We start from the raw sequence: 27194 nt of genomic DNA, 5'->3' as shown, positions 1-27194 counted from the left end.
GACAGCAATTTCAACGGAATGATGTTTATGACCTGATCTGATCAGATTTTCCTTTCGTTACTATGTGAAACTATCACAGATTATTCCGTTGTTCCTCTGTATGATTTCAGCCATATCAGTATACTTCCATAGTCGTTTGTTTGGCAAATGCCGTATCATTCAAGACATCATTCTATCTAGAGCTAAGTTAGTTGGAAGCCAACTGATTAAGGTAGCGTTAAGTAGCCTAATGTTAAGACCTGTGTCGTTAATCCAAATGTACTGTTGTCATTTATGGTTATGGCTATGGTTATGTTCGATTTGCCGTTTTCATAAAATATGCTTGCCTTTAACATCAAATCTGGTATGCCATGGAGTTTTGCCAGTATTTCCATCGTGTAATTTAGCAAATGATGCTAGGATAGTATTCATCAAGTGTCTTTAAGACTGCTACTTCGTCTAACAACCAGTGCCTTAGTCTCACCCTGTGTATTGATACCTCCAACTAATTATCTCTGAATTTGCGATTTGCAGACCAAGATATGAGAAAGAGAGAGTGGGGAGACAGATTGAGGCAGGTGGAGAAGAGGGCTCATTCTTATCAGCAGAGCCCTCTCTGCTCACGGTACCAGCCTCGATTGGCCCGGCCGTCCCAGCCGTCTTCATTGTGGCGTCTTTTCCCTCGACAGAGCTCTGCCCTGGCCCTCGCACAGACCTGCAAAGAGGTAAGTGTGTAGTTGAAGATGCAGGAGACTGTGGATTGTTGCAGTGGACTTTGCTTTACAGCTGCTGCAGATGTCTGTTTGTTGGCCAGATCTGTTTTTTTATTTTTAATATTTTTTTATTATTATATTCAGTAACCATGTCCATGTAACCAACGTAATCAACTATGTAACCAACGTCATCATATAGCCTGATGCAAAAAACATGCAGTAATTGAAGTAGCCTTGACAAACCACAGATCAGAAACATCAGTAGGCCTTGTTCTGTAAATGGGATGTCTAGTGTCCTTCACCTTAATCTGTTCTACAGCTTAATGGTTGTAGCCTCTGAAGTCTACATTAGTATTCCACAACAGTGTCATATATCTGAGATGTATTAGCCTATCTGATTCTGGCTTCTTCTCAACCTTTGTTTTCCTTGGTCTGAAGGATGTTCATGTGTTTGCACTTGAGCGAGAGGGTGGTGGCATGGGCCAGAGGATATACCTGGTCACCAGTTACACGGAGCTGTGGCACTACTACAGGTAAAGATCACAGGTCATGGTAAATGGGGGGCATTTAGGGTCAATTTGAATGGACAGAGCTATGGAGGTTTTGGGGTGCTTTTATCTGTAAAGGGACTATGTGGTTTTGCATTTGGGTTATTGACGTGACTTTATAAAATTAATATAATTAGTGTTGTCATCATTTAAAATGCAGTAAATGGTTAAACATTTCTTTCTTCCACATGGACCTGTTATATTATTATTATTATTGACACATGTAAAAGAACCAAAAAGAAGATTTTTTTTTTTAAATCTCAAAATATCTTAAAAGTTGAATATTGCATTAAGATATCAGCGAGATGTAGTCATCACTCATCTTAAACTTAATTTTGAAAGGACGACAGCAAAGTTTGACTTGCATTTATTGAAAAAGTCCAACAAGTTATGGGGAGAACATTTCGTTATTCATTTTTTATATTAAATAAATAACATTATTTGAAGTATATAAGAAGTACTGTATTTGGGAAGTCATCATTTTTCTGAATTGCCATGACTCAATAGAATACTCCAACAGACATTATTTCATGAAGAAGTCCCCACACTTTCTCACATCTTGCCAAGCGTTGGCTACTGTCAGGACAGGAGTGTACACATTTATGAATTGTGTTTGTGTGTGTTGTGGAGCAGCCTAGCTTTAAATCTTAGGGGCCAATATCAGACAGATCCCATGTCATGTTGAATCTGCTTCCATGTTCTTTGTTCTGTAATTTTACTTGTTATTATTATGTTTTTATGTACTATTCCATCAACCTGCGCAGGGACTACAAGTGGAAAATAGCAATCTGCTAGAACCTGGCACAATGCATATTCTCTTGTTGTACAAGATTAATGTTTTATTGTGCACTGTCCCTGTCTTGAAAATAAATTACAATTACAAAGTATCTTACAATGAAGAGGAAATCTCTATCATGCTATTTGTATACTATTTAAGATTAAAAAAAAAGTCACACTTAACGTGCAGTTCAGTGAAACAAATGTTTTTCAGAATGTCGGTCGAGTTTCCTGTTTTCTGCTGGACAGGTCGTTTAGCCACACCACCTAAATGAATATTGTTGTTTGATAGCTTTAGCTAGAACATGATCATTGGCATAGTTACCGACACAAGTAACCTTTTTTCCCATGTCAATGTTGAAAAATATGTAATTGCTACAAGGATTACAATTTTACATTTATGTGCCAAAACTATAATTTATCTTTGTTATTTGGGCCCAAAAGACCCCGCAACGTTACCGAGATCAGCCCACAGCTGCTGAAGATCATTGCCAATAAAGGTGTAACGTTAAACAAATAAAGCATGAGCCTGTAGTTTTAGAGACTCAATAACTAAATACAATCTCTAAATATCTAAAGTAACCTCATCCCTTGACATGACATCATTTTAGAAGTAGCTACTGGCACCTGACAGACACTGTACATCCTCTCAGACACCGTACATACACTCTTGGAAGGGGTGAGGGAGAAGTATTCAGGTGGCTCGAATCTGCAACCTCACAGCTACATGCAGCTAAATCCTACACGCTGCACTTTTCATTTCTCAAAACACAGGTGAATGACTTTATATACTGGTCTTGGTGTACTACTTTATGCACTGGTTTTGGTTAGGATTAGGCCTACTGGCCAAGAACAATGCCGTCTTGCCTACTTACTCACGAACCCTGTAAACCCTGTCCCATCTTTCCTCTCACACAGGACCTACAGGCAGTCCCTTATGCACTGCTATGAGGTGATCCCAGAGGGAGCTGTGTGTAAGCTTTACTTCGACTTGGAGTTCCAGAGGGCGTGGAACCCCAGCCTGGATGGGGGAAGAATGGTGGCTCAGCTTATTCAGGTACATACACTACGGTTTCCCAACCAAACAACAAAATAAGGATGTGTGCCTTGTTTTGAGGGGGGGAGAAAAGGGGCACAGTCTACCAGTTACATATAAGCACAATCATTTCTCGTACACCCGGTCTAGTTAATGCGGCTACTGCAGATACTACTACTACTACTGCTATTACTACCACCACTACAAATCATTTTTTAAAACCTTTGTTTTTAAGACAAGATTTAAAATCACTGTCAAATGGTGTTGTGTTAACGTTGCCTGGTGATCTTTTGATTTGATTCTTAGCCTAGACTCTGCGACAGCCAATGGTCCTTTATTGATATCAACCCAAGATTACAGTATATCCTGAGTGAACATGAGATTCATGATCAAGCAGCTGTTGTGACCACCAAAAGTTGGCCAGCATAATATCCAAAATGGTAATCTTGATCATGGTAACAAAGGAAAGGTCCACTCACTGGATTTGCGGAGACACCTCGGGTGCCAGTGACTGCAATTAATCATAGTATGGGAATGGGGTAGGCCATTGAGAACCATCTCAGTCAGAGAAACCTGATTATCATACAGAACAGCAAAAGGTTGCCAGACCTGTTTGCATTTGAAGCCTAGCTCATTTACATTTAAAGCCTAGGAGGTGTCTGAAACATTTCTTTCCGGATTCAGGCAATCCAGGCTCTGTGTAAACAGGGCCTTAAACAGTATATATAGCTAGAGTTGGAGATGCTTGGTTCAGATATGCACCGCTGAATCCAGAGTATGTTCCACGGGCTTCCGTTACTGCACTTTACTGGAATAAAGACAGATTGCTGCATCAACCACAAAAGAAACTTCGTTTTTCTTACAAAGACAGATTGCGGCATCAAACACAAAGAAACTTCCTTTTTCCTTACAAGGTCTTTTATCAATAAAAGGGGTTACATGTCCTGGGTCAAGGAGAAGGCTATGAAATGCTTTGTAAATTATTAATAAGATCTTAAATTAATTCTGTGATGAATTGGAGACAACTGCAAAGACGCTAAAACGGTGGTATTGTGTGCAGTCTTGTTTGCAGTTGTCTTGTTTTCAAAAAGCCTGGTTGCTGGGATCTGCACCACTGAATGTGATGGACCTGTTCCATAGACTAGCTGGAGTCAACGTAGATCCGTGCCTAATGTGGGCTGGTTGGAAGTCTCAGGATTAAGGACATTAATCAGTTTTCTTGGAATGTTTTCATTCTTGTTAAATGGATGAAGTGAAACAGAACACCCCAAAGTAATTTACCTGTGGCGTAACACTGAAAAAGTCAGACGTCTGTAGTAGTTTGTCAGCGCTGTCATAAGGCTTTTCCAGCAGGTTTGCTGCAGGATCCCACGCTCTGGCATCCTTTTGTCAGCGCAGCTCTCAGTAGTCAATAAGAGCTGGCAAAAAAAGCACCATCAAAACACACACACACACACACACACACACATCGGTCTGTTGCCTACATTTGTTTCCCTCCCCAACAGTATGTGTGTGAGAAGCTGCACGAGCTCTATGGCTTGAAGTGCTCCAGCAAGGATGTGCTGAATTTGGACTCCAGCACAGAGGACAAGTTCAGCCGCCATCTGATCTTCCTCCTGCCTAATGCAGCGTTCAAGGACAACAGTCATGTTGGTATGAGAATTCTTTGTATTCCATTTTACATTTTCAAATCACGAGATATACCCACAGTGTGAAAATGATAAAAGTCTGTGTGTGTAAGTAAAATAAACGGAATGATTGCGTTGGGTTGGTCACCTACCAGACTCACAGTGCTGCACAGTGGAGGGCAAGCTCCATACACTTTAACGGGCAATCTGTTCTCATTATCTAAGAGCCATCATCATCTTTCTATAGACATCAGTGAAGCAACAAGGGCATCACACTTTGTCACCATGCGGCGTCCTTTTATGTGTGTGCTTATTGATCCACTGTGTTCTAACCACAGGTCGTTTCATCCATGCTATTGTAAGACCAGTGCTGATCATGCTTCAGGCACGCAAGGGCAGCCAGCCCGAGGAGAACTCCACCCTCTGTGCCAGTGCACAGCAAAGGTTTACAGTTTTTCATGTCACCATCATCTCAAGGTGTTTTATGTAAACTGAAGCTGTATACAATAGCACAGGTTTATATCAAATGTAACTGTGTAATACAATACCCAACACTAAAGGATAGTTTAATTTTGCATACACACCTTAGAGATTGACTGTATGCTTTGTGTAATACACATTTGATACATGTTAACCTGTGGCCCTGGCGTTGTTTTTGCTATGCCAGCTGTAATCCCAGGAAACCCCCTGCTGTGGCCTGATTCCTTTTCTTTCCTCCTTTCCCATCCTGTTTTCATTTTTGACTCACTTCCAGATGTATTGTTCTGAGACTGATAATGTTTTGCACCTGTTGTTGAACTGCATTTACAATTTCATGACTTATGGTTGCACACAGACTATAAATAATGTAATGTGTTTATTTGCCCCAGTGTAAGATTACAGAGATTGACATGTGATCTGTTTGCTGCAGTATAGAACCACTCACTTCCATGGAGTGTATTCCCATCGGGGACAGAGGCATGCTGGGAAGTCCGCAGCCCAAGAGACAAAAACATGGGGAAGATGACCTCAGTTTCCTGTTGGTGAAAAACAAAGATGGACAGACTCAGCTGTTCGTTGACCTTGGTGTGCATTGTTTGTCATGTTAATATGTATTTGTTAAATTCAGGAAATTCTTCAGTATTCAATGATTTTAGTCTTATTTAGAATAGTCACCTTAGCATCGACAGACTGAAGAATATTGATGTTTTTTTTTAGAGTGTAACTGTAGAGTAACAGTCAGATCATTATTTGACTGTACAGTAGTCCTGCGTATGTTATGATGTTCCTGTACACACAGTGGTAGATTAAAACAGCTGTATGGTACATTGGGCTGTAGGGGTCTACACCAAGAACAGAAACTTTCGACTGTACAAGTCGTCGAAGCTGGGGAAGAATGCAGCCTTCGTGGTAGCTAAGGACAACCAGTTTTCCCCAGAACCTGACAAGCATCTCACCATGGAGGAGAACATCTTTCAGGCGTCTTTAATCAGCAATGTGAGGTACCTGACCCGTTTAATCTACCTCCTTTTGGTCTAAATTCAGTCAATTACACAGCCAAAGCTGCCACAGCTCACCGGAGTAAAAATGCGTAGAGAAAATAAATATATGGGTGTCTTGATGTAGCGAGGGTTTGGATAAATATTGACCCTTGACTTGAACCCTCAGGCCTGTGTATGTAGGACTGTAGAAGAGGTTGAAATGAAGGTCCTACCGTCACCGTAAGAGAGGTAGTGGGGCATACGATGAGCCTAAGGTCTGGAGATGGTTCTCTTGATAGGACCTCTGCTATCTCAGGGTCCCAGCTGCCACAGACAGCTCTCTCTCAGCCACTCCTGCTTATAGCTGTGTGTGTGTGTGTGTGTGTGTGTGTGTGTGTGTGTGTGTGTGTGTGTGTGTGTGTGGGTGTGGGTGTGGGTGTGGGTGTGGGTGTGGGTGTGGGTGTGGTAAGGATGTGATCATAATATATAGAACTTTTCGCCTTAAAAAACAGAATTGCCAGATAAATGCCACCTCTTTCGATGAATGCCAAAATACATAGGCGTAAAAACGGTTGACCGTTTTGTTCAGTTGGTCTGGACCTTAAAAGTACCCAGAAGCACTGTGCATCTGAAACCTTAATCTTTAGGTCTTTGTGCTTGTAGTTACACAGGTCAGAGGATTCTGACGTGGGATGCCTCAGAGTTTGGAAATCCCACAGGGCCTCGGCCAGAGGGCTCTACCAGAGCTCAGCCCAGCCCAGGTACTGGAATAGAGTCCATCATGAATTCAGACATGCTCATTAGAAGTTAGAGCGGTGTAAACCTAATGCTGCCGAACCTCTGGAAAGAGTTGCATTAGCAATGACGACAACCACAGCTTTACTCTCCTTGGTGAAATGCTAGACTCTCAGTCCCCAAGGTATACATTTAAAACCAACTGGTTCAGACACAAACATAAGCATACAGAAACATTAGTGTACCAGAGCCTGGGAAGCTTTGAATGACACATTTATTCTTCATGGAAATACAGGTCAATGTTAACACAGATAAATGTGAAATGGCTGTTGGGTGTCACTTAGCATTCTTGCGTTCTTGTTTGCATGGATGGACAACCTACCATTGAACGGGGCGACAGTGGTACAGGAGGTAAATAAGTCGTTTAGTAATCAGAAGGTTGCTAGTTCGATTCCCTGTCGAAGCGTCCTTGAGCAAGACACTGAACCCCTAATTGCTCCTGATGTGCAGTGTGCCATCAGTGTATATGTAAAATGTGTATACATTGTAAGTCGCTTTGGATAAAAGCGTCTGCTAAATGACTAAATGTAAATGTAAATGTGAACACTGCATGTATTGCATTTCCTTCCACTGATCATTTTCGTGTTTCATTAGATTGTGTTGGAGGCCACCAGTACTCCCCCTACAGAGAAGTGGATGACTTTGTGCTGACGCTGCTATGCAAGGGGGACATCAGAGGAAGTAAGTATCTGGAGTGCATTCACAAGGTCTGTCTGAATGCTTTCCTGAAACGATTGGGTTGGCTTTAACAGGGTAGAACACATCAGCTGTGCTACTCTGTTCCCATTTGTGTCCAAAAGCTTTTCGATTAGCTGTGCCATATAACAGTGAGAGTTTGATTGTCATAGCATCCTTTTCCTCAGGTATACGGTGCTGGAACTACTTTGTGTCGGAGCAGCTGCTGGTCTATGACATTCTGAACTACCGCTGGTGCAACAACGTGGGGCGCTTCCACAAGAGCAACAACATCATGTGAGTCGCCTGCCCACATCCCATACCTGCTCTCATTGAGATGTGAAAGCGTCTTTCAAAGAGGCTGAGTATCACTGCCCTTTTGTGGTCATAGCTTTTGCCCTCTGACCTGGGCTTGACCTTTACAGGATCCTAGTGGATCTGAGGGAGGAGGTGTGGTATCAGAAGTGCCACGACCCAGAGTGCAGGAGACAGAACTATAGATCCTCCAGTAAGTCCCTACATCCAAACAGTCCATCTAAAGGTTCACGAAAGGAGGGGGGGGGATTTTCCCCCAGAACTATAACTGAAATATTTCCTCTCTCTCAGATTACCCTCTGCCAGACGAGATCTGCATCAGTCATCTACTCAAAGAGGTCAGACCCACAGCCCAAATATGAATCATGCGACATGTGAAACGGCAAGCTGAGAGGTCTGCCGTCTGTAATGACCACTAGCTGATGATGTAGGTGCTACGGTTACGTCGTAGTGAACTGACTCAAGTACTTGAGCATTCCTGTCGAATAGACACTGTAAACTCCAACCTGAACAACTGCCGCCACCACACTTTCCATAGCTAGTGTGCCTCTGAGTCTGAAGTGATATTTAATGCACATCGTTTCATTAATTAATCTCATCTAATCTTTCCATAGCTAGTGTGCTTCTGACCAGAGCTTTGACCAACTTGTTTCATGTGACATGTTTCATTTAGGATGAGGAGGACCAGCTGTACCTGATGGATGATGCAGGGACCATTGAGCTCAGCCAGAGATCTCCTTCTGAGGCTTCACCAGAAGGAGCCAAACCAGAGAACCGTACCCAGGCGGGAGACACTGAAGGCTGGGGGGACTGGGCTGATGATGACCCCTGTTACCTGGAGGCACTGCAGGAGGTGGAGAAGAGTGCGGAGGAGGTTTCTGATGAGCTGCTGCTGACTGCAGCAGATGAGTGTGAGAACAGGGGGAGATGATGGAGACAAGCCCATGGGCCTGTAGTGGGTCCTACACAGACTGAGAAGCTGGGACAATATAAATCCTAGTCTCTTGAAAGTGACAACGTAATGGGGGAAAAAAAACATATTTACTGCTTATATGTCTGTTAGAAGTGCAGTTATGTCAGCATTTCTGACAAAATGTTGGTGAAAACATTTACCATTACAGTTCTTTTAAAACGATTTTGTGGAAATGATTTCACCATGTAGGATAACATTTTTAATTGCAACTTTTTTGAAAATAGAAATGGCTGTACAGACATTTTATATTTAAATTTAAATTTCTATAATATAAGTAATTTTGGAATTGTCTTCCATACCCTTGACAATTATTGGTCTGTATCCTTAAAAGGGTTAATGAAAAGAGGCTAGGCTGATGTCAAATACACACAAAACAGTGTTTATTTGGTATAACTTGAAATATGGAAATATGCATCTTATATTTGTACAAAAACACCCAGACATTAAAACTAATTTCGATAGTTCCTTGTTCCAGGAGACACCAGTTTAGGTATCCACTGACTAATCCCCTTCTGACACACTGAACGAACTACAATTCCGACCATACTACGCTTCTCACGTTTTCCAGTTGTCCAAGTTCGTCACGGCTACATTTAAAAGCTTTGCACTCAAAGCACAATTCCTGCCATATATAAATAACTGTTTTAGTTCCGTATTTTCTTATCTTAAAAATAATTTAAAGGCTAGCTGATTAACATTCAGCATTGGCGTCCATTATGCTTGCTCCAGGTTTCACAAGCCCAACCAGCCCTCATACAATTGTTTATGAAGTTCATTCAGAATGGCTTTGATCTGATGTTAAAACTGAGACACATTTTGTCGCAAGCTCCGTCTTTGCTTTCTGCCCTATTCGGGCCTCCATAGTTCAGACAGTCTTTGAAGGTCACTTGGAGACTTGACATTAAAAGGCATGAGAGATACAACAGATACTACTAGCATTGATGAGCACCCACCTGAAATTAGTGCTTGTCGTATTTACAGTCTAGTGGATGTGTCTAAGCATGTCTCAGCCAGTCAGCATTTGAAGCGTAGATATTGCGGTGGTGCAGACTTTCAAATACTTAGGATAACAAGCTGATCCTTGAACATAGATTCCCTTTACTGAGAGGGGCAAAGCCGGCTGTTCTTTTTCTAAGGAGGCTGTGGTTTTGCAGTAAAATGATGCATATGTTTTATCAGTTGGTGGTGGCAAGTGTCTCTTTTACGCAGTGGGTTGCTGGGGAGGCGGCATGACCGACAAGGACACTAGGCGGCTGGACAAGTTGGTGCTTGGCATGACTGGGGACTGGTGGAAAGGGGCACATGGAGTAAGGAGCAGGCCATCCTGGACAATGTTAGCCATCCCCTGCACAACATCCTCGACAATGTTAGCCATCCCCTGCACAACATCCTCGACAACGTTAGCCATCCCCTTAACAACATATGGACAACGTTAGCCATACCCTTCACAACATCCTGGACAACGTTAGCCATCCCCTTAACATCCTGGCAGGCCAGAAAAGCAGCAGCAGCAGCAGCCCCCCCTCCTCAATTCCCATCACCCACTGGACTGGACTCTTCTGCTGTTAAACCATTTTTGGTGTTGTAATGTTTTAATAAAAATAAAATAGGATGCGGATGAATAAAGTGCCTGTCTATCTTTTGAAGTCTTGTTTTTCTTTAAAAGGCAAAGGTTGTGATTCTAATGGAAAGACCAGCTGATAGAGGAGTGCATTCATGACCATGACCTAGGAGTCTAACTAATCCATTGAGCTTATCTTGCGAAAGAAAACACCACATACATATGACCTGTTTGTTATTGATGCTAGATGCACCGAAATTATATTGGTATGAGGATCTGGATACTATGAGGGTGCCGTGTGTCTACATTTAAAACAGTCAATAGAACCTCGGCAGCATAGACTGAAAGCGTAGAAATGGCATGGTGTCTACTCTGGCTACTCCACGTTCACCCTGTGTCTGTTCAGTTATGTCTTCCATTCTTACATCCAGATCTTCCATAAATATCTCTGAAACAACAAAGAACATTTAAATAGATAGCTATGTACACTACAACTTCTCAACTGAAATGATACACGATTCATGTTGTGACACAGATATGGTTTTTCATCAGCCACACTTCAGTCCCATGTCACATTCTTACTGAAGGTCTTGAGCCTGGTGGCGCAGAAGCAAGGTCACAAACACTTCTCTTGACAGGAATGAGGGAGAGGTGTGGGTTGACACAGGACATGGTCACTCTGAGTTTGGAGTGTTTGCCACTGGCTTTGGACATGTGTGGAGCTTTGTCACTCTTGGCTAAGGCATAAGGTTATTCCATCATCTCTCTGTTAAAACAGTAAGCTTTGTGCTTTTCAGCAAACTGACCAGGATGCTTGAAAGGCAAAAATATGTTCTTTATGTTACTCTGATATTACCATGATTACTTTTAGATTATTAATTGAGATGGCGCAGGTCATCTGCTGCTTGATCATTGGTGTCCATATGATAGACATACAACAGGATTCAAGCTATGGCTTCTGTCTGTGTGGCCCTGTTTGTCTGTCTTGGTGGCACACTCCTCTTTTCCAGCTTTTTTTTTGTCTCTTTTTCCCTTGGGTGGTGGTGTTGGTGTTGCTTCACCCTTGTGTGGTGGTGTTGGTGGTGCTTCACATTTTAATGCGGGCGTAGAGTTGGTCGATCTGCTCTCTAAAGTGGTTCTTCAACTCCGTCCTCTTGGCCTTCAGTGTCGGGGTCAGCAGGCCGTTTTGCACAGAGAACATCTGGGGGTGCAGCACAATGTCCCTCACCTAGAAACACACACACACACACACACACACACACAAACACACAAGGTCACACTACAGCCAAAACTTCATCACTTAAAACTGCAAAAGGAGTTTCAGACAGACCAAGCACCAGTTCAGAGGTTTCACACCCCAGGGAATACCTCATATGCAAGAGGAGCAATGACCAGACAAAGGAACTCATATCCTGTTCAGTGTGGATTATCAATCATCGGCTTTGCCTAGGACATTCCCCAAATCGTTCATTTAACTCATGAAGTAACATTTGTCAATCTATCCCACTTTTGCTGAGGGCAAATCAGTCACCTGCTCAAAGGACTTAAGGCCACCCTCTTTGCCCAGTCGGATGAGGTCTTCCAGTATGGCGTTCTTCAGATCCTGCATGGAAAGATTTCAAGCATCAGATGTCTGTTGGTCTACCTAGCCTCTGAGGTTCAGAGAAATGACTGCAAGTTCATAATCTGATGTGATCTTTCAGTAAGGTTTACAAAACGTTTGTCTTTTAGGTAGTGTAAAATGCTTTGCAAATTGCAATATGAAAAAGGAAGTGTGAGAGACAGTTATTTCCTAGTGCTATTGCTAATACATTAAATTGATACATTTGTCCAGTGTAAAGTATAAAGAATATGATGACTGTGTGTGTGTGTGTGTGTGTGCGTGTGTGTGTGCGCGGTTCACCTTGCTTTTGCACATCTCAGTGTATGAGCCCTCGATACCCTTCTTTTTTGCCCATCCAGGCAGAAAATCAGGATCTGGCACCACAACGCCCACAAGACAGGCCTATGTGAGGGGAAAAGAGCATCAGTTCTCCAGCTCCTCCAGGACTTACTGAGCAGACAGGACCCCTCCACCCACACCAGCCATCCTGCTGCTGCTCCTCACCTGCAGACTCTCTCCGTAGACAAATATCTGGGCCACAGGGTCGCTGCGGTTGTAGATGTTTTCGATCTTCTCAGGGGCGATGTACTCCCCCTGGGCCAGTTTAAAGATGTGCTTCTTCCGGTCGATGATTTTCAGGGTACCATTCTGCAGCGCAGGAGCACAATAGCAAAGACATGCTGTGAGCTTTGCAGTTTTATAATGTGGTGGTGCAGTACAAGCATGGGGAGGCTAGCTACTGCCATATTTGACCATTACACCAACCTCTGAAATATGACCCCAAGATTGTGGCATTATAGCCAACTGTGGATTTAGCAAAACACCAAAAAAAAACCTCACAGGCTCATTTACATAACTGATATGTGTAGTTCACAGAGATGTTAGGATAGGAGAAATTGGCAAGAGGCAGTACTATTGAAGTAACAGACTATGATGTTTCACACGGCCTCACCGGTAGCCATTTGCCAATGTCGCCTGTATGAAGCCAGCCATCTTTATCTATGGCCTCTGCAGTCTTCTCTGGGTCTTTCAGGTAACCCTGGAACACGTTTGCTCCTTTAACACACACCTAGAGGAACACACACACACACACACATAAGCAGGTGCATGTACACACACAAAACATCACATGTCTTAGGTCATAAAGACTCACCTCTCCTTCTCCATTGGCTGATAGGTAGTTCATATCAGCAACATCCACTAGCTTAATTAGGTTGCAAGGCAGAGGTGCACCCACATGACCTGCAAAAAGAGTTTTAGTCAGATACAGCAGGGCTTTCTTTTCAACACAGAGAATTTCTCTGTTTGTGTGTGAGAGTACAAACTGTGCCTGCTGCACATGATGGATACAATCAATACATGTCAAACACACTGACTCAGACGCACACCCACACACACACACACACACACACACACAAACACACACACACACACACACTCCTTCTGTACCTGCTGTCCAGTCACCAGGCAGGGACATAGAACAACCTGCAGTGCATTCAGTCTGGCCATAACCTTCATAGAACTGGCAGAGGGAGAACACACACCATCAGAGACCTCAAACACATCTTTTCTCCTGACTCCTGATTTCTCAGTATTCCCAGACATGGTAGACATGGTCTTATTACTGCATGGTTCCCATCTTTTCTTAGATGTATTTCTATGCCTTTGGTCCATTAACTACAAAACATACTTAGCTGGAAAATCAGTATGGGAATGTGGTGAAACATATTTTTTTTGGCTGGACCCTCAGACGTACATACTTGTTCTATTTAAATAATTCGTTTTTTTTCTATTGCAAATAAAAAAAATACAAAAACACATTTATCCACATGCAAGCAAGCATCAGTGTTGAAGCCAGCATCCAAAAGGTGTCTATAATATTCAAGAAGGGTATCGATGTCCCCCAAATGAACAATGGGAAATCCAGGCCCAACTCTGCTGTTGTTTCCCAGAGTTCCCTGGGAGTGTAACCGCTGGGCTGTACTCACCTGGCACCCGAGGGCGGCACGCAGGAAAGTGAGGACCGTGGGAGAGACCGGAGCAGCTCCAGTGATCATGAGTCGCACACGATTTCCCAGACTGGCCTGAGGGGGGCAGCAGAGAGACACACTCATGAGAAATGACATCACCTGTTTTGTAAAACCGGTTTAAATCACATAACAGGACTATATACAGGACTACAGTGATGAAAATCCTACAAAGGGCTGGTTTATTAGTTTTTTTTTTTAAGACATTTCCTGTGGACTTTGAGAGTGTAACTGTAACTTTCTTTCCAACAACAAGGTCTAGAATCATTCTGACCACCAGTGTACCTGTACTTTGCTGAAGATGAGCGTATCCCACATGCTGTCTTTCCTGACCACTCCGCTCTTCATCTCTGCCTCCTTCCTCCTGGAGGCAAAGTCCAGCAGCCACCTCTTCAGTGGAGTGTTGGCCTGCCCAAATATCTGACAGACAAACAGACACAGACACAGACACAGACACAGACACACAGTCCATTACAACAGAAAAAGCCACACATCAGGGCTGTGAAAATTAAAAAAGTTCTCATTATCTGTGCAGTCAGGAAAATGTTGCTCCTCTGTGCAGTTATTATACCAGTGAAAATATCACTAACATAAACGATGGAGGCATTCTTCTTCTACATTTATATATAGCATATTCATGGGGAATGAGGGAGGGAAGTCAACCAGCTTCCAGTATAATAATAACTGTAACTGTGTGTCTCTCAACAGGGCTTAGGCACAACCCATTTTATACGTCTCACTTCCTGTATTCATATTATCTGAAATCGGGGCTTCTTCAAAGGTCAAGGGTCACCCACCTTATCAAACATCCGGTTGAGCAGACGGGGCACTACAGGGAAGACGGTTGGCCGCAGGGTCTTCAGGTCGTCCATCAGCAGCCGAATGTCCCCCTGAAAGTAGCCGATCCGAGCCCCGTGGATGAGGATGACTCCCTGGTCATTGAGACAAAGGACAGTGAGCAATGAGGAAATACACGCTGATTGTGAACAAGATGGCTAGAGCCTGGATTTGCACTGTGTGAATGGTACAATCAAACTCAGATGACAGCATGCTACAAAATACAGCACAAATCTGCACACAGCATGCTACAAAATACAGCACAAATCTGCAGACAGCATGCTAAAAAAACACAGCACAAATCTGCAGACAGCATGCTAAAATATACAGCACAAATTTGAAGACAGTATGCTAAAATATACAGCACAAATTTGAAGACAGTATGCTAAAATATACAGCACAAATTTGAAGACAGTATGCTAAAATATACAGCACAAATGAATGCTCAAGTAGCAGCATGCCACTTTCTGTCAAGATCAACTTAGTAGGCATCCAGATCAGCTCACATAACATGAAACACAATCCCACTGTGGATCGCAATCATAAATGGAAAAACACACACACACACACACAAACACATACATAATGCAGTTTATTGTTAAAGTTGTAAATTTCACATACCTGCACCACTCTCTCAAACATGTGAGCTAGAGGCAAATAGGACATGTGAATGTCACTCTGGTTCATCATGCAGTTCACCTGAAACAAACACACAAACACACACACACACCACAAGCAAAGACATGCCGTCAAACCAGAGGCCTACCTCCACCACCCTCTCAAACATGTGAGCCAGGGGCAGGAAGGAGATGAGAATGTCCTGACAGCAGGGCCTCAATACTCCCTATCCAACCTCCCAGAGGGTGCACAGCAGAACCAGGAAGCAGACAGGAAGTGGAGCGCACAGGAAGAGGAAATGGAGAGGAGAGACAGACACGGGAGTGTCAACAATGTGCAGAGAAGGAGAAAGCGAGTGTGTGACTGATCAGAGAAGGGGATACTCATCCAAAGCACGATTGTTGCAAGATAAAGGGAGGACAAAAGATGAGAGAGAGAGAGATCAGGTGTGAACAATGCCTGAAACAAATCTGACAGAAAAAGAACAGGCGGACAAATAATATCAAGGCCTCCATTCAAAACAGTGACTGTAATGGCTCCCATCTTTTATCTTTACAGTAGTAATATGAGCGTTGTTTTGTCAGCACTATACATTTCCCAGTGAGGATTTAACTTGCATTGTATGAGGCCTTTCACATGCAAATGCAAAAGCACATGCAAATCGGAGACACATCATTACAGCAGTGCAGTGGGTGGGTGGTGGTGAGGGGGTATTAATGTCAGAAATGCCTCCATAACAGGTGATAGGACAGCAGATAAGAGGCTCGCAGCTGCAGCAGACGTTTGACTGTCTCCCTCCTGACCCCCCCCCCCCCTCTCCCCTAACCCTAATTTCCTGCTGATTGTACTTGATGGCCTTTGCTGGAGTCTCTTGTTGTTCTGTTTGTTTTTTCCCCTCAGCAAGACAACAGGGGACTCGGTAAGCTGAGAGGCATACAGATAGCCACCGCCGATAGTCCTTACATAAAAGAAGGCATTCAGAAGAGAATGCTGTGTTTGTGTGTGTGTTTGAGTGTGAGTGCATGTATGAATGTCTTTGTGGTAGGGCATGTTGCCAGTATGAGAGGACAGCAATGAGAGGGTAATGAGTACAGAGGATGCTGCACGTAGATGTGATTAGAGGAGGCCTGCTCTCACAGTCATGTACAACAACCCCATTGATCCCAGACCAGTGATGCATTTCAACTGATCTACATCATCAGTGGTCATTCAGTCAGTTTGAGGAAATGTGTTGTGTTCTACTAGCCTGGTATAACCACGGTCTGGTGTCACTCCACTGGGGGATTGTTTCCAGTTGCATCCCAATGGGCGTACGCTTCGGGTTCATTTTGAAACTACTGGACCAGCTTTTAACCAATCAGTAGCCAGTGTGAATGTGTCTCTCTCTCTCTCTCTCTCTCTCTCTCTCTCTCTCTCTAACACAAAAACCAACATTAGCTAGATAACTAGCTCTCATTTCATGCTAAGGGAACTCTTCCATTTAAACCATTTAAGGTTTAAAAAAAAAGTTCTAGCTTGTTAGCTATCATACCAACTAGATAACCATAGCAACCAGGAAACAACATTGGCTGCAAAGTCAGCTCACCAATAAAAGGCAGTCCTGGGTTCAAAGTGATCACAATCAATTGTGGATGATGTTAAATGGCTTCACAAAGATATTAAAAAATCCTGAGAGAAATAATGGGGTATCAACTGCGCAAGGGCTTACTCTGACATCGATGTAATGTTAGCGAATGAAGGGGGACAAGCCCTCCCTCCCCCTAGTCCTTCTCAAACACCTTTGGTGCATACACAAATTCTTTGTTCTAATAAGAATACGAGGAACAATATTAGCAGGACCATGGGGACCTCCCTTACCCAGACATGAGCCACAATGTCACATACCTAGTCTAAACAGAAGCAGGACAGGCTGCTGACATGCATAATTGACACCATGGCATGGAGCATGTGATCACATGTCATCACTTTTTCCTAGCCTTGATAGAAACCAGTCATATTTGGTCATGTGTCTGTTAACCACGTGTCTTTCACTGAAATAACGGGACTATATGTGTGACACGAGTTGAGTTTGTAATAAGAAGGGGCCTTGCCCCATACAACTTTGGATTTGTTGCTTTACCCTTTTGGTGCTTGTAGCTTTCCCTGTTGCCATGGATACAGCTGCAGTCTCACACCTGTGTTGCCGGGAAACACATTGCTGTATTCCTCTGGAAACCCTAAACCACCTTGATAGCAGTGGTGTACTATGAATGCATCTACACATTTACTTAACAGAGTGAATTTTTGATTAATTAGCATGCCCTCTACAGTTCATGACAGCATTACATATGCATGACTACATGCTAATCTGTTTCTATAAAAACACGTGCACTTGGATAGGAGGCAGTAATCTGCATCATTGCTCTCTTCGCCTGTGGATACAAGCTTGAGTCAGTCTTAGCGGAGTGTCGATACAAGCTCGTGTCAGCCTTAGCGGAGTGTCGATACAAGCTCGTGTCAGCCTTAGCGGAGTGTCGATACAAGCTTGTGTCAGCCTTAGCGGAGTGTGGGTCAGTCGTGTTCAGCTCACCTCTGTTACTCTGATGAAAGCGGCGCAGTTGGCCACCACGTTTCCGTGCGTGAGCATGGCGCCCTTTGGGTTTCCTGTACGGGGGAGGAAAAGGAGGGAAAAGCCGTGTTTCAGATTCCGCAAGTGAATTTCAGCCAAACTCAGTTATCAGGGGAAGCCTGCTACAGTGTAGCAGGATTTTAGAGAGGAAGAGCATGTACATGGTTATATGTTTGATTTTTTTATGTGTCTCTTTGACAATGTGTCTATATGTGTGCACGTGTGTCCGTGTGATTAGAGAGACACACACACAGAGAGAGAGAGAGAGAGAGAGAGAGAGAGAGAGAGAGAGAGAGAGAGAGAGAGAGAGAGAGAGAGATCCGTGTGTGGGAAAGGTGGGAGGAAGCCATTCAACAAAGATCAAGGCAAGCAGTTCTGGTTGTAAGGGGCTTTTTTTATGTGCCGGTTGCTCCCTGGGCCCAACGTGAATGTTTTCCTTCCATTTCACATACCTTCCACTCACATGCCTGGACAGACACATAAAAAAAAACACAGACGGACACAGACACACACACAGGGACATAGACACAGACACACACACACACACACACACACACAATTACACAGTCCCAACTGTACTACCTGTAGTTCCACTGGTGAAGCAGATTAAAGCCAGATCCTCTGGTTTAGGGGGCTGGGGAGGGGAAGGATAGCACAAGGACAGGTTAGAACAAGACCTTTTTCACCACACATTAGTTCTCATCAGCAGAACTGTGCCAGTGCTCTCTCTGAGGAGGACTACACTGGGCTGCCTCCAGCACTCACCTGAGGCGTCGTATGGTGGGCCTTGCCTAGTGCCTGAGGAGAGAAAACAGAAGAAAATTTGATATGTGAAACTGTGGTTGGAATTAAAATGGTGGATACCACTTTAAATACGGATCACACAGGGAGAGAACACTGCAAGCTGAAAAGCACCTTTTCAGGTCCGCACCAGAAAGTGCAAATGGCTCTCACTTTGAACAATCAATTACCCGATCATGTCCACGCTCAGCGGTTGCTAAGTAACTGTTGTGTTCTCTGCGGGCGAGTGTCTCAGAGAGAGCTGTGAATGTGATGTGCTGCTAAATCACACAAGCTCTCCTTCACCATCACTGAGAACATCACATCGAAAAGGTGTGTTAATGCGCCTGCTGCAACTGCTCAAACACATCTTCCGTATTTCCAGTGTACACTGTGTCTAGGCTTAATACTGAGAGGTATTTCAGAATGTGTAGGCCTCATGCCAGTCATTATTTAAGTGCGTCTTCAAATACACTTAGCCAATTCAGGGAAATAGGGCCACCGGCCCTCATATCAGTGCTGAGCGACAGATTTTGAAAAGAGGGAAGTTAGGCAACAACTTGTTCGGAGAGGTCACTGAGGTCATGCATCGGGCTGTGCCTCACCTCTAGGTCCTTGAGGCTGAGGATCTCAATGCCACAGGTCTGTGCACGGGCCACCAACTCACTGTCGAAGGCATCCATTAGGGCGATGGTGCGGACGGTGTGCTTACGGTTTGACACGCAGTCCAGGATCAGTCGCACCTTGTCTGCCACATCACAGATCACTGTCGAGATGGAAGCTGGAGGAAAATGCATTTGTGTTGACAAGATGCAGAAGTAGGAGGAAAGTGTTGTGAATTGGTGAGAGTCTCAATTTGTATCCTGAAGTTATTGTTAGGATATTTTCGAGCAGATTATCCCTGTCCTATACTTAGGCCTGGTTTGAAACTGATGAGATGATTTCATCTTGGTTCTAGACGTGAAATCAAATCATACAAATTCTACACATTCAAAATCATATAGGTTTTTCTTAAAAAGATTCCTATAGCACAGGGGGCAGATGGGAGATTGGAGAGGAATGGTTCAACAGTGTGGGGATGTGTTTAGGAGGTCAGGGGGTGTTCTGAACTGTGTGAAAGAGAAATGCTAAGTAATCAGATTTATTAGGGGAAGTTTGTAAATGTGATGTGTAGTCTAGTGATATTGATGTAACCCATTTAAGTGAACTCATCTAGAGCAGACACTGAGATGTTTCTATTGAGTTTATATAATGTTTTTCTGAGAGAGTTATTCAGGTCTTAAATTGCATAACATCTCAGAACAACTTGTGCTTCCAAAACACACAGATCTGTCAGTCTTGAATCTCGCCCAGTTGGTGTATCATGTCTTAGATGGGCCGTGGCCCCTCTGCAGACCTACCCTTCTCGAGGATGTAGTCAATAGCCTCTGTGCCCAGTGTGTCATATAGGGGGACGGCCACCAAGGAGTATGTGTGACATGCCAGCTCGGAAATTGTCCACTGCAGAGGAATAAAAAAAGTCACATGATCCAGTGAGCCCATGTCATTCTGTCCTATGCCAATCACATGACACAGCAGCGGACACTGGAAACTAGACCACAGTCTTGAGTTAAAGATAGCAAATAAGCGACAACTATGGTCTTATGCCACATATCTGGTACGAGTTTTATGGTTCAATCTGTAATATATTTTTCACCAGTTAAAAGGTCCACTATATATATATATATATATATCTGTGTGAAATGGAATGTCTGGCATGAGCAAACACAGACTCATCTAAACACTTTAAGAAAACAGGATCAGCTGGCAGAGGATAACACCTGCTGAACTGAGACTTGAAGCTGGCCTAGGTGTGACTCCCACCCAGTCACTTCTCACCTCTGGCCGGTTCTGGGCAAAGATACCGACGTATTTGTCCCCACTCTGCGATTGGCCTCTGTGGAGGAGGGCGGAGCCTATGTTCTCGGCCATGTCTTGTACCTGCATAGGTGAGACACGGAGGAGAAACTGTGTAAGGGACACCCTTACGCCCATGACAGTATGCCCATGTCACCTGAGCCTCTGCATGAAAATGATGTAATTTAGGTTTGGAATTCATCAGGTCTTTTTAATACATCGGCCATATTGCAAGGCCTGTGACATTATCATTATATAAAGGACCTACATCAGGGATAGTGAAAACAAGACGGACAGAATAAGATGCATATAATACACTGGAATGCTGGAATGTCATTATAGGTCGTAAGTCAGTACATTATCATCATAGGTCTTAAAAGCAATCTATGCCTTGACAACAAAAGCTGCTTTTCAAGGGCATCTAGATTCGATTTCATTTTTGGGGGAAAAAAATACAAAAGATGTGGAATGGAGTTACCTCCTTATAGGACAGCCATTCATAAGGCTGGTTGGGTTTCCTGGAGCCAAGGCAAGGCCCATCGTCTGTGAGAGATAATTTTAGTTAGGTAGAACTGCTACAAAGTTATATCGCCCATTACATGTACTACATTCTAGACATATTACATTAATAAGATATATTAAAAGATAATAATTAAAAGACACATGCTAAAACTTGTTTAAATCTAGTAAAAGGTCTATGGACCTTTGCCATCTTTGCTTAAGGCAGCTTGGCAGGAGAATAAATAGCTACAAAAACAGGTTCGCCTCAACTGTAAGTAAACAAATAATTCTTAATGGCTTATAATGCAAGATCTACTTACTGGACACCCGCACTCCTCGTGTGAACACTTCATACATAGTGCGTGCGTCATCATAGAAATAAGTCATCAATTCTTTGCCCTCGTCCAACAGAACAGAGCGTCTGACATACTCATCTCCCTGTGAACACAAACATAGAAATGTCGTTGATGTCTAGCCACAGGTTGAATTGAAGTTCATAGCATACTGTATTTCCAGTGGTGTGAATCTTAGGCCAAGTCTACACGACCTTGGAGAAATGACACAGATGGCCTTTCTCTTGATGTTTGTATAACTCAAGGAGTCGAGTCAAAATCCCAACCATGCCCAATGAGATGAGTTCTAGAGGGTTTTTTGAACCTGGATTGCCTGAATCCGGAAACATTTTTGAATCTGGTACTTTTTTTTTATCGCGTCCACATGGAGCCGTGTCAAGAAAAATCTGCATCCACACGGAATCGCTGGAGCGGAGTGGAGTGGTTGAATCCGCTGTAAAGACGTCATGGAGCATGCGCATAAAGTGACAGAAGACAGAAGTCGAGATCTAACTGGCAATCTTCCGATTGCTGAACGACTACCTCTACCACCTGAAATCACTGTTACCACAGCACTCAAAATAGGACTACCGTAATTTCCGGACTATAAGCCGCTACTTTTTTCCCACGCTTTGAACCTCGCGGCTTAAACAACGACGCGGCTAATTTATGGATTATGATACCTGTGACTGTATACGGTGGCTTTGTGTTTACGGTGGCTTTGTGGAGCTAGGATGCTAGCATGGATGCAGCCGCATGGATGCTTAGCTCCACGCGATTTCTCAGTATCTCAATAACTTAACTAATGTCAAAATAACCACAGTCTACCGGCGTAGACAGAACACAACTCAAAACAGTTTACAAAAAATACAAATCCAGTCTTTTCAAGTTCTTTAGCTCATTGGTTTCAAACTTAGCGTCTTTCTTCTATCTCACTGTCTTCAATCTAACGTTCTAGCTTCTGATTGACTCTTGCAACTGTGCTCTCTTAAAGCAACAGTGCACTTATCGTAACTGGCTGCACCTGCGGCTTATAGACATGTGCGGCTTATTTATGTTAAAAATAATTATATTTTAAAAATTCAGTGGGTGAGGCTTATATTCAGGTGCGCTCAATAGTCCGGAAATTACGGTAGTTAGAATCTCGCACTTCGCCATAACCCTCATTTGTGTTAAGTTACCGTTTTGAAACTTCCGTCTATAATACAAATCTTTTCACTTCAGATTTGTTCATATAGGCTATTGCTGACACTTTTAAAAAATAGTTTTGAACAATGGTCTGATGAAAATAGATTGTGATAGATTAAAGTGTGGCTTATTAATGTCATCCCTTTCCTAACCAGCTTCTTAACAACATCGATTTAGTCGATGGGGCGTTCACGTGGGGCAATTACGTCATCGGGTTAGAAAGTGTGCGGATCAGGCGTCCACACGAACACGGATCCACTGGCGGGTTCGAATCTACCCACTCTGGAAACCGGGGTTCAAAGCGGTGCGGATTCAGTGACCCAATCCGCCGGGTTCGTGTGGACGAGAGGCCGATTCGACAACATTTCTTACCGGATTCAGGCAATCCAGGTTCTGTGTGCACGGGCTCTAAGGAACAGGAAGAATGACAAAATGAAAATGACTGACAGGGGTCATCCCATCTGGCTCCAGGGACCAGAGACAGCAGCCTGTGGCCATGTACGACACCGAGAGGCGGATCAGTTCATTACTGGGAGGGCTGTGTACTTACTATCTACTCATAGTAACTGTCAAGAACTAAAATGAGCACGTATTACTGGTGAGTTGGGTGTCAGCTGGCCCCACTGAGCTACTCTGCCAGCACGTTTATGGGCATGATCCTCCTCACACTAGCACTGAACACCACTTAATGATATGGATGCTGTCTATGTCACAACTGTTTTTCCTTCAAAGGTTTCAATGTTACCTTAACTTTATAAATGTGTTAGATTGACTTACAGGAGTAATTCAATTCTATTTATGAGGTAATGAAGGAGCATGAACGGGCACCATGAATGTCAGTTCAGTCAGCATGTCATACGGAACTCGTGTTTTTGTGAAACTTTAACTAGAGTGGATGCTTAAACAGGAAATAAGTTGCTCTCATTTCCTGTGGTATTGCACACACATACACGCACTTCACAGACCTAAAACATATAGGCTAAGTATACTGGCTTAGGACACATATGACAGAGAGGGAGTGGGAACATACAATCAAAGTGTTATTTACTCCCCTTTCCCCTTCAGGGCACAAATGACTAAACAAGCCTCCAGCGTTGTACACACATGTCGGTGTGTGTGTGTGTGTGTGTGTGTGTGTGTGTGAGTGAGTGGGGGATGAAGCTATTGTTGTCTTGGAACAATGTCCTCCTCGCAACTCCCAGGTTGAAATAATAAGCACAACTCAGGTGAGGTCCAATCAAACGATTGGCCTGTCCATCCTCAAAATCCACACTCCACCGCAGGGCAGAGGGCAGTAGACACACTCCACCGCAGGGCAGAGGGCAGTAGACACACTCCACCGCAGGGCAGAGGGCAGTAGACACACTCCAACATGCTCAAACTGGTCTGTAGCAACTAGAGGTGTTTTGGCCTCTTTTTAACAAGGCGACAATGCAAGAACACGTCAGGGAATAACCTCTGACAGACAAGCAGTTGCCATGCCACCCCACCCCCCATAGAGAAAACGTGTCCGTCTCCATGACAACTGTGCTTTGAGTAGGTCTTGTGACAGAGACCATAGGAGGAACTTGAGTGGTAGCCGACGGCTACAGTTTGTGATTGGACACCACAGATCGCCTGTTTAGGGGCAGCTAGAGTTTTGCATAGCGCCGTGACTGCAACAGATCCAGCGCAGATGACTTCCATCATCTGGTTCTGATCAGCAGGGGAGCTGGCTGATGTCATCAGCTCAGCGGCTGGGAGGCGGAGAATCGATTGGACACGACCTTGGAGAAACGACACAGATGGCCTTTCTCTTGATGTTTGTATAACTCAAGGAGTCGAGTCAAAATCCCAACCAAGCCCAATGACATGAGTTCTAGAGGGTTTTTTGAACATATGTGATTGGGTGTGACTGATATTGACGCATGAGGGACTTTTTGTATTTACTGAGGGGATGCCTGTTAGTACCCTTATGCGTGTTTTTGAATTTATAAATATGTATAAATGTGTGTCGAGAGTTTTTTTTGGTTAATGTGTGGATGTGTTATGTCAATCTTGCTCTCCGGAGAACATCAGCATGTCTTAGTCTCTGTGTGTGGTCGGAGAATATCTATCTCTGTAGAGATTCCATTTTGGCTGCTTCCTGTACGTGACTGAAACATTTACTTCAGCTTGTGTGCATGTGTGATTCTGAACCACATAGATATAGTGTGTGGGTGTGTTTTTAAATCTAGATCTGTATGTGGCTACGACCCCGTTGTCCTCCACCTCCAGGACGGCGGCCGTGTTCCTGCAGTTTGTCCGTGTGTCACTGTAAATGACCGTGTCCCTGTGCATCAGGTCAGCTCCACAGCAGCTGCCAGTGCTCTCTGCATCCATCACCACCAAACACTTCTGGGACTGCAGCCAGCGACCATAGCAATCCAACAGTCTCACACACACCCCAAATTCAGAGGTCACCTCACACCTCCTACACATCCTCAGAAGCATGGCTACCCTGTCGTCAGTAGCAATATATAGCAAGCCCATGGGTTATAATGCTTAGACTAAGAGCTAGTTCAAAAGCTTGAGAGCTTAAATGAACACCATCAGGGGACGGCAAGGAAGCAGCAGATTTGTCAACGCAGCTTTTGCTTGATTGTACCCAGGTCCCTGGCAGCAGCCTAGGCCGAGGCAGAGTGAATGGAGCATGTCCTGCGGTCCCCTGCTCTGAAGCACCAGATGTGCCAGGCTGACCCGGATGAAAGCCAAGGGTTAGGATGCAACCCGACAAGCCACCGCTACACTCCGCGACAAGGACCATGAAGTCCAGCACGCTAGCTGCGGTTGGGCCGAATGCATGGCTTATATGTTGACTGCGGGTGGGCCGGACGCATGGCTTATATGTTGACTGCGGGTGGGCCGGACGCATGGCTTATATGTTGACTGCGGTTGGGCTGGACGCATGGCTTATATGTTGACTGCGGTTGGGCTGGACGCATGGCTTATATGTTGACTGCGGTTGGGCCGGACGCATGGCTTATATGTTGACTGCGGGTGGGCCGGACGCATGGCTTATATGTTGACTGCGGTTGGGCTGGATATGCATGGCTTACATGTTGACTGCGGCCTGGAAGGCGCTCCTTGCAGGTGGGGTCCACCATCTCACTGGTCTGCCCCAGAACGCTGCCCAAGACAAGTGAGCCGAGACCATGGGGCTGTTTACAATTATGTGTTTTATGCCTTTTGTGTCTAATGCTAGTGTGTGAATGTTAGCTGTGCTGTCTGTGTCATTTGCCATTTAATGTAGTAATATACTACCCCCAATCGGCTTGGGATAGACAGTATGAAATGATTTAGCTCAGGATGAGAGTGTAGAGTTGAGAGCTAGCCAGGCTTACATATACTACCTTTAAGTCAGTCACCCCTCACATGCCACTTGAGAAACACACACACACACACACACACACACACCCCATATCTTTATCCAAGGTTTTTGTAGGCAGACACCCCCACACCGGCACCAACATGTATGGAAACAAACACACACACACACACACACACACACACACACACACACACACACACACACACAGAGACACACACAGAGAGACACACACATACATACATACACACACACCAGTTACAAGTCCAGGCACATAGCAGATGCGGTCTGTAGGAATGTGCTGTTGGCTCAGAGAGAGTAGACTGTTGTTAAAAGTAGGCCAGAGACTCAATGGCAGGAGCAGCGGTCTCAGGCCTTAGGGTTCCATATAACCTGTATATCCTTTACCTATTGTCTCACACACACACACTCCCTCTCTCTCCATAAAACACACCACCATCACACTCTTGGATCACATTACTTGTCTGATGTTCATATTGACAAATATTCCACAGCATGACTCACACACACAAATAGAAGGAGATATCCAACCTTACAGTGGTTGCCTTGGCAACCCTGGGAGTGCAGTAGTGTGGAAAGCCATCAGCAGGCTGATTCAGGAACAAACCTAGACCTGGAACAACTCTGGTCTAGGCCAGGGTCAGGAATGTCACAGAAGCAGTGGCTAACGGAGGTGTTTAAACACCGTCATTCCCTTGGGTGAAATTGTGCTCTCCTTGCAACTGAACTACAATAGGCTTTGTGTGAAAGCCCAGAGACCATATCATCCACTGGTTATTTTGGTGTGTGTAGCCATGTTCCCAACTGCCCAAACAGACCACACCAATGGGGGAAACGTGCCAGGACTGAATTCAGGAAGAGGTCATCTTATAACTACCAGACAAGTCAATATAGTAGTTTTTTTATGCAATCAAAAGTTCCATCTCTTTTTTAACCAGTAAAAGGTTCCATTTACTAAACAAATACTATTGACACTA

General features: G+C 44.1%; 2 protein-coding genes across 7 annotated transcripts in view; one reads left to right on the top strand and one right to left on the bottom strand.

Annotated features, from left to right (window-relative positions):
* Positions 1 to 9167, top strand: primpol (primase and polymerase (DNA-directed)). Its single transcript, XM_012818852.3, has 14 exons — positions 1 to 211; positions 514 to 704; positions 1131 to 1225; positions 2936 to 3074; positions 4559 to 4706; positions 5020 to 5125; positions 5592 to 5746; positions 6000 to 6162; positions 6805 to 6902; positions 7531 to 7617; positions 7800 to 7908; positions 8037 to 8119; positions 8218 to 8264; positions 8600 to 9167. The coding sequence occupies exons 2-14, from the start codon at positions 522 to 524 to the stop codon at positions 8855 to 8857; spliced, it is 1671 nt and encodes a 556-aa protein (XP_012674306.2). The 5' UTR covers positions 1 to 211; positions 514 to 521; the 3' UTR covers positions 8858 to 9167.
* Positions 9168 to 9257: 90 nt separating this feature from the next.
* acsl1a (acyl-CoA synthetase long chain family member 1a) overlaps positions 9258 to 27194 on the bottom strand; it is a 31163-nt gene continuing 13226 nt past the window's right edge. For 5 of the 6 annotated variants that reach the window (XM_031560415.2, XM_031560419.2, XM_031560417.2 and 2 more), the window contains exons 3-21: positions 21651 to 21768; positions 21308 to 21372; positions 20812 to 20913; positions 20334 to 20433; positions 19539 to 19714; positions 18919 to 18951; positions 18736 to 18787; positions 18115 to 18188; positions 15549 to 15626; positions 14888 to 15022; positions 14376 to 14510; positions 14052 to 14147; positions 13513 to 13585; positions 13217 to 13305; positions 13016 to 13132; positions 12568 to 12711; positions 12364 to 12465; positions 11992 to 12063; positions 9258 to 11688 (exon numbers count right to left, since the gene is read on the bottom strand). In XM_031560415.2, coding sequence (XP_031416275.1) covers positions 11548 to 11688; positions 11992 to 12063; positions 12364 to 12465; positions 12568 to 12711; positions 13016 to 13132; positions 13217 to 13305; positions 13513 to 13585; positions 14052 to 14147; positions 14376 to 14510; positions 14888 to 15022; positions 15549 to 15626; positions 18115 to 18188; positions 18736 to 18787; positions 18919 to 18951; positions 19539 to 19714; positions 20334 to 20433; positions 20812 to 20913; positions 21308 to 21372; positions 21651 to 21768 — 1902 coding nt within the window. In that variant the 3' untranslated portion in view covers positions 9258 to 11547. Of the gene's footprint in view, positions 11689 to 11991; positions 12064 to 12363; positions 12466 to 12567; positions 12712 to 13015; positions 13133 to 13216; positions 13306 to 13512; positions 13586 to 14051; positions 14148 to 14375; positions 14511 to 14887; positions 15023 to 15548; positions 15627 to 15693; positions 15772 to 18114; positions 18189 to 18735; positions 18788 to 18918; positions 18952 to 19538; positions 19715 to 20333; positions 20434 to 20811; positions 20914 to 21307; positions 21373 to 21650; positions 21769 to 27194 lie in introns of all 6 variants that reach the window. The other variant, XM_012818896.3, reaches the window with a different exon arrangement.

This window comes from Clupea harengus, chromosome 22 (assembly GCF_900700415.2).
Source record: "Clupea harengus chromosome 22, Ch_v2.0.2, whole genome shotgun sequence".
Classification (NCBI taxonomy): domain Eukaryota; kingdom Metazoa; phylum Chordata; class Actinopteri; order Clupeiformes; family Clupeidae; genus Clupea; species Clupea harengus.
The sequence above is the reverse complement of the archived record's forward strand: the minus strand, read 5'-3'. Positions and strand labels throughout refer to the sequence as shown.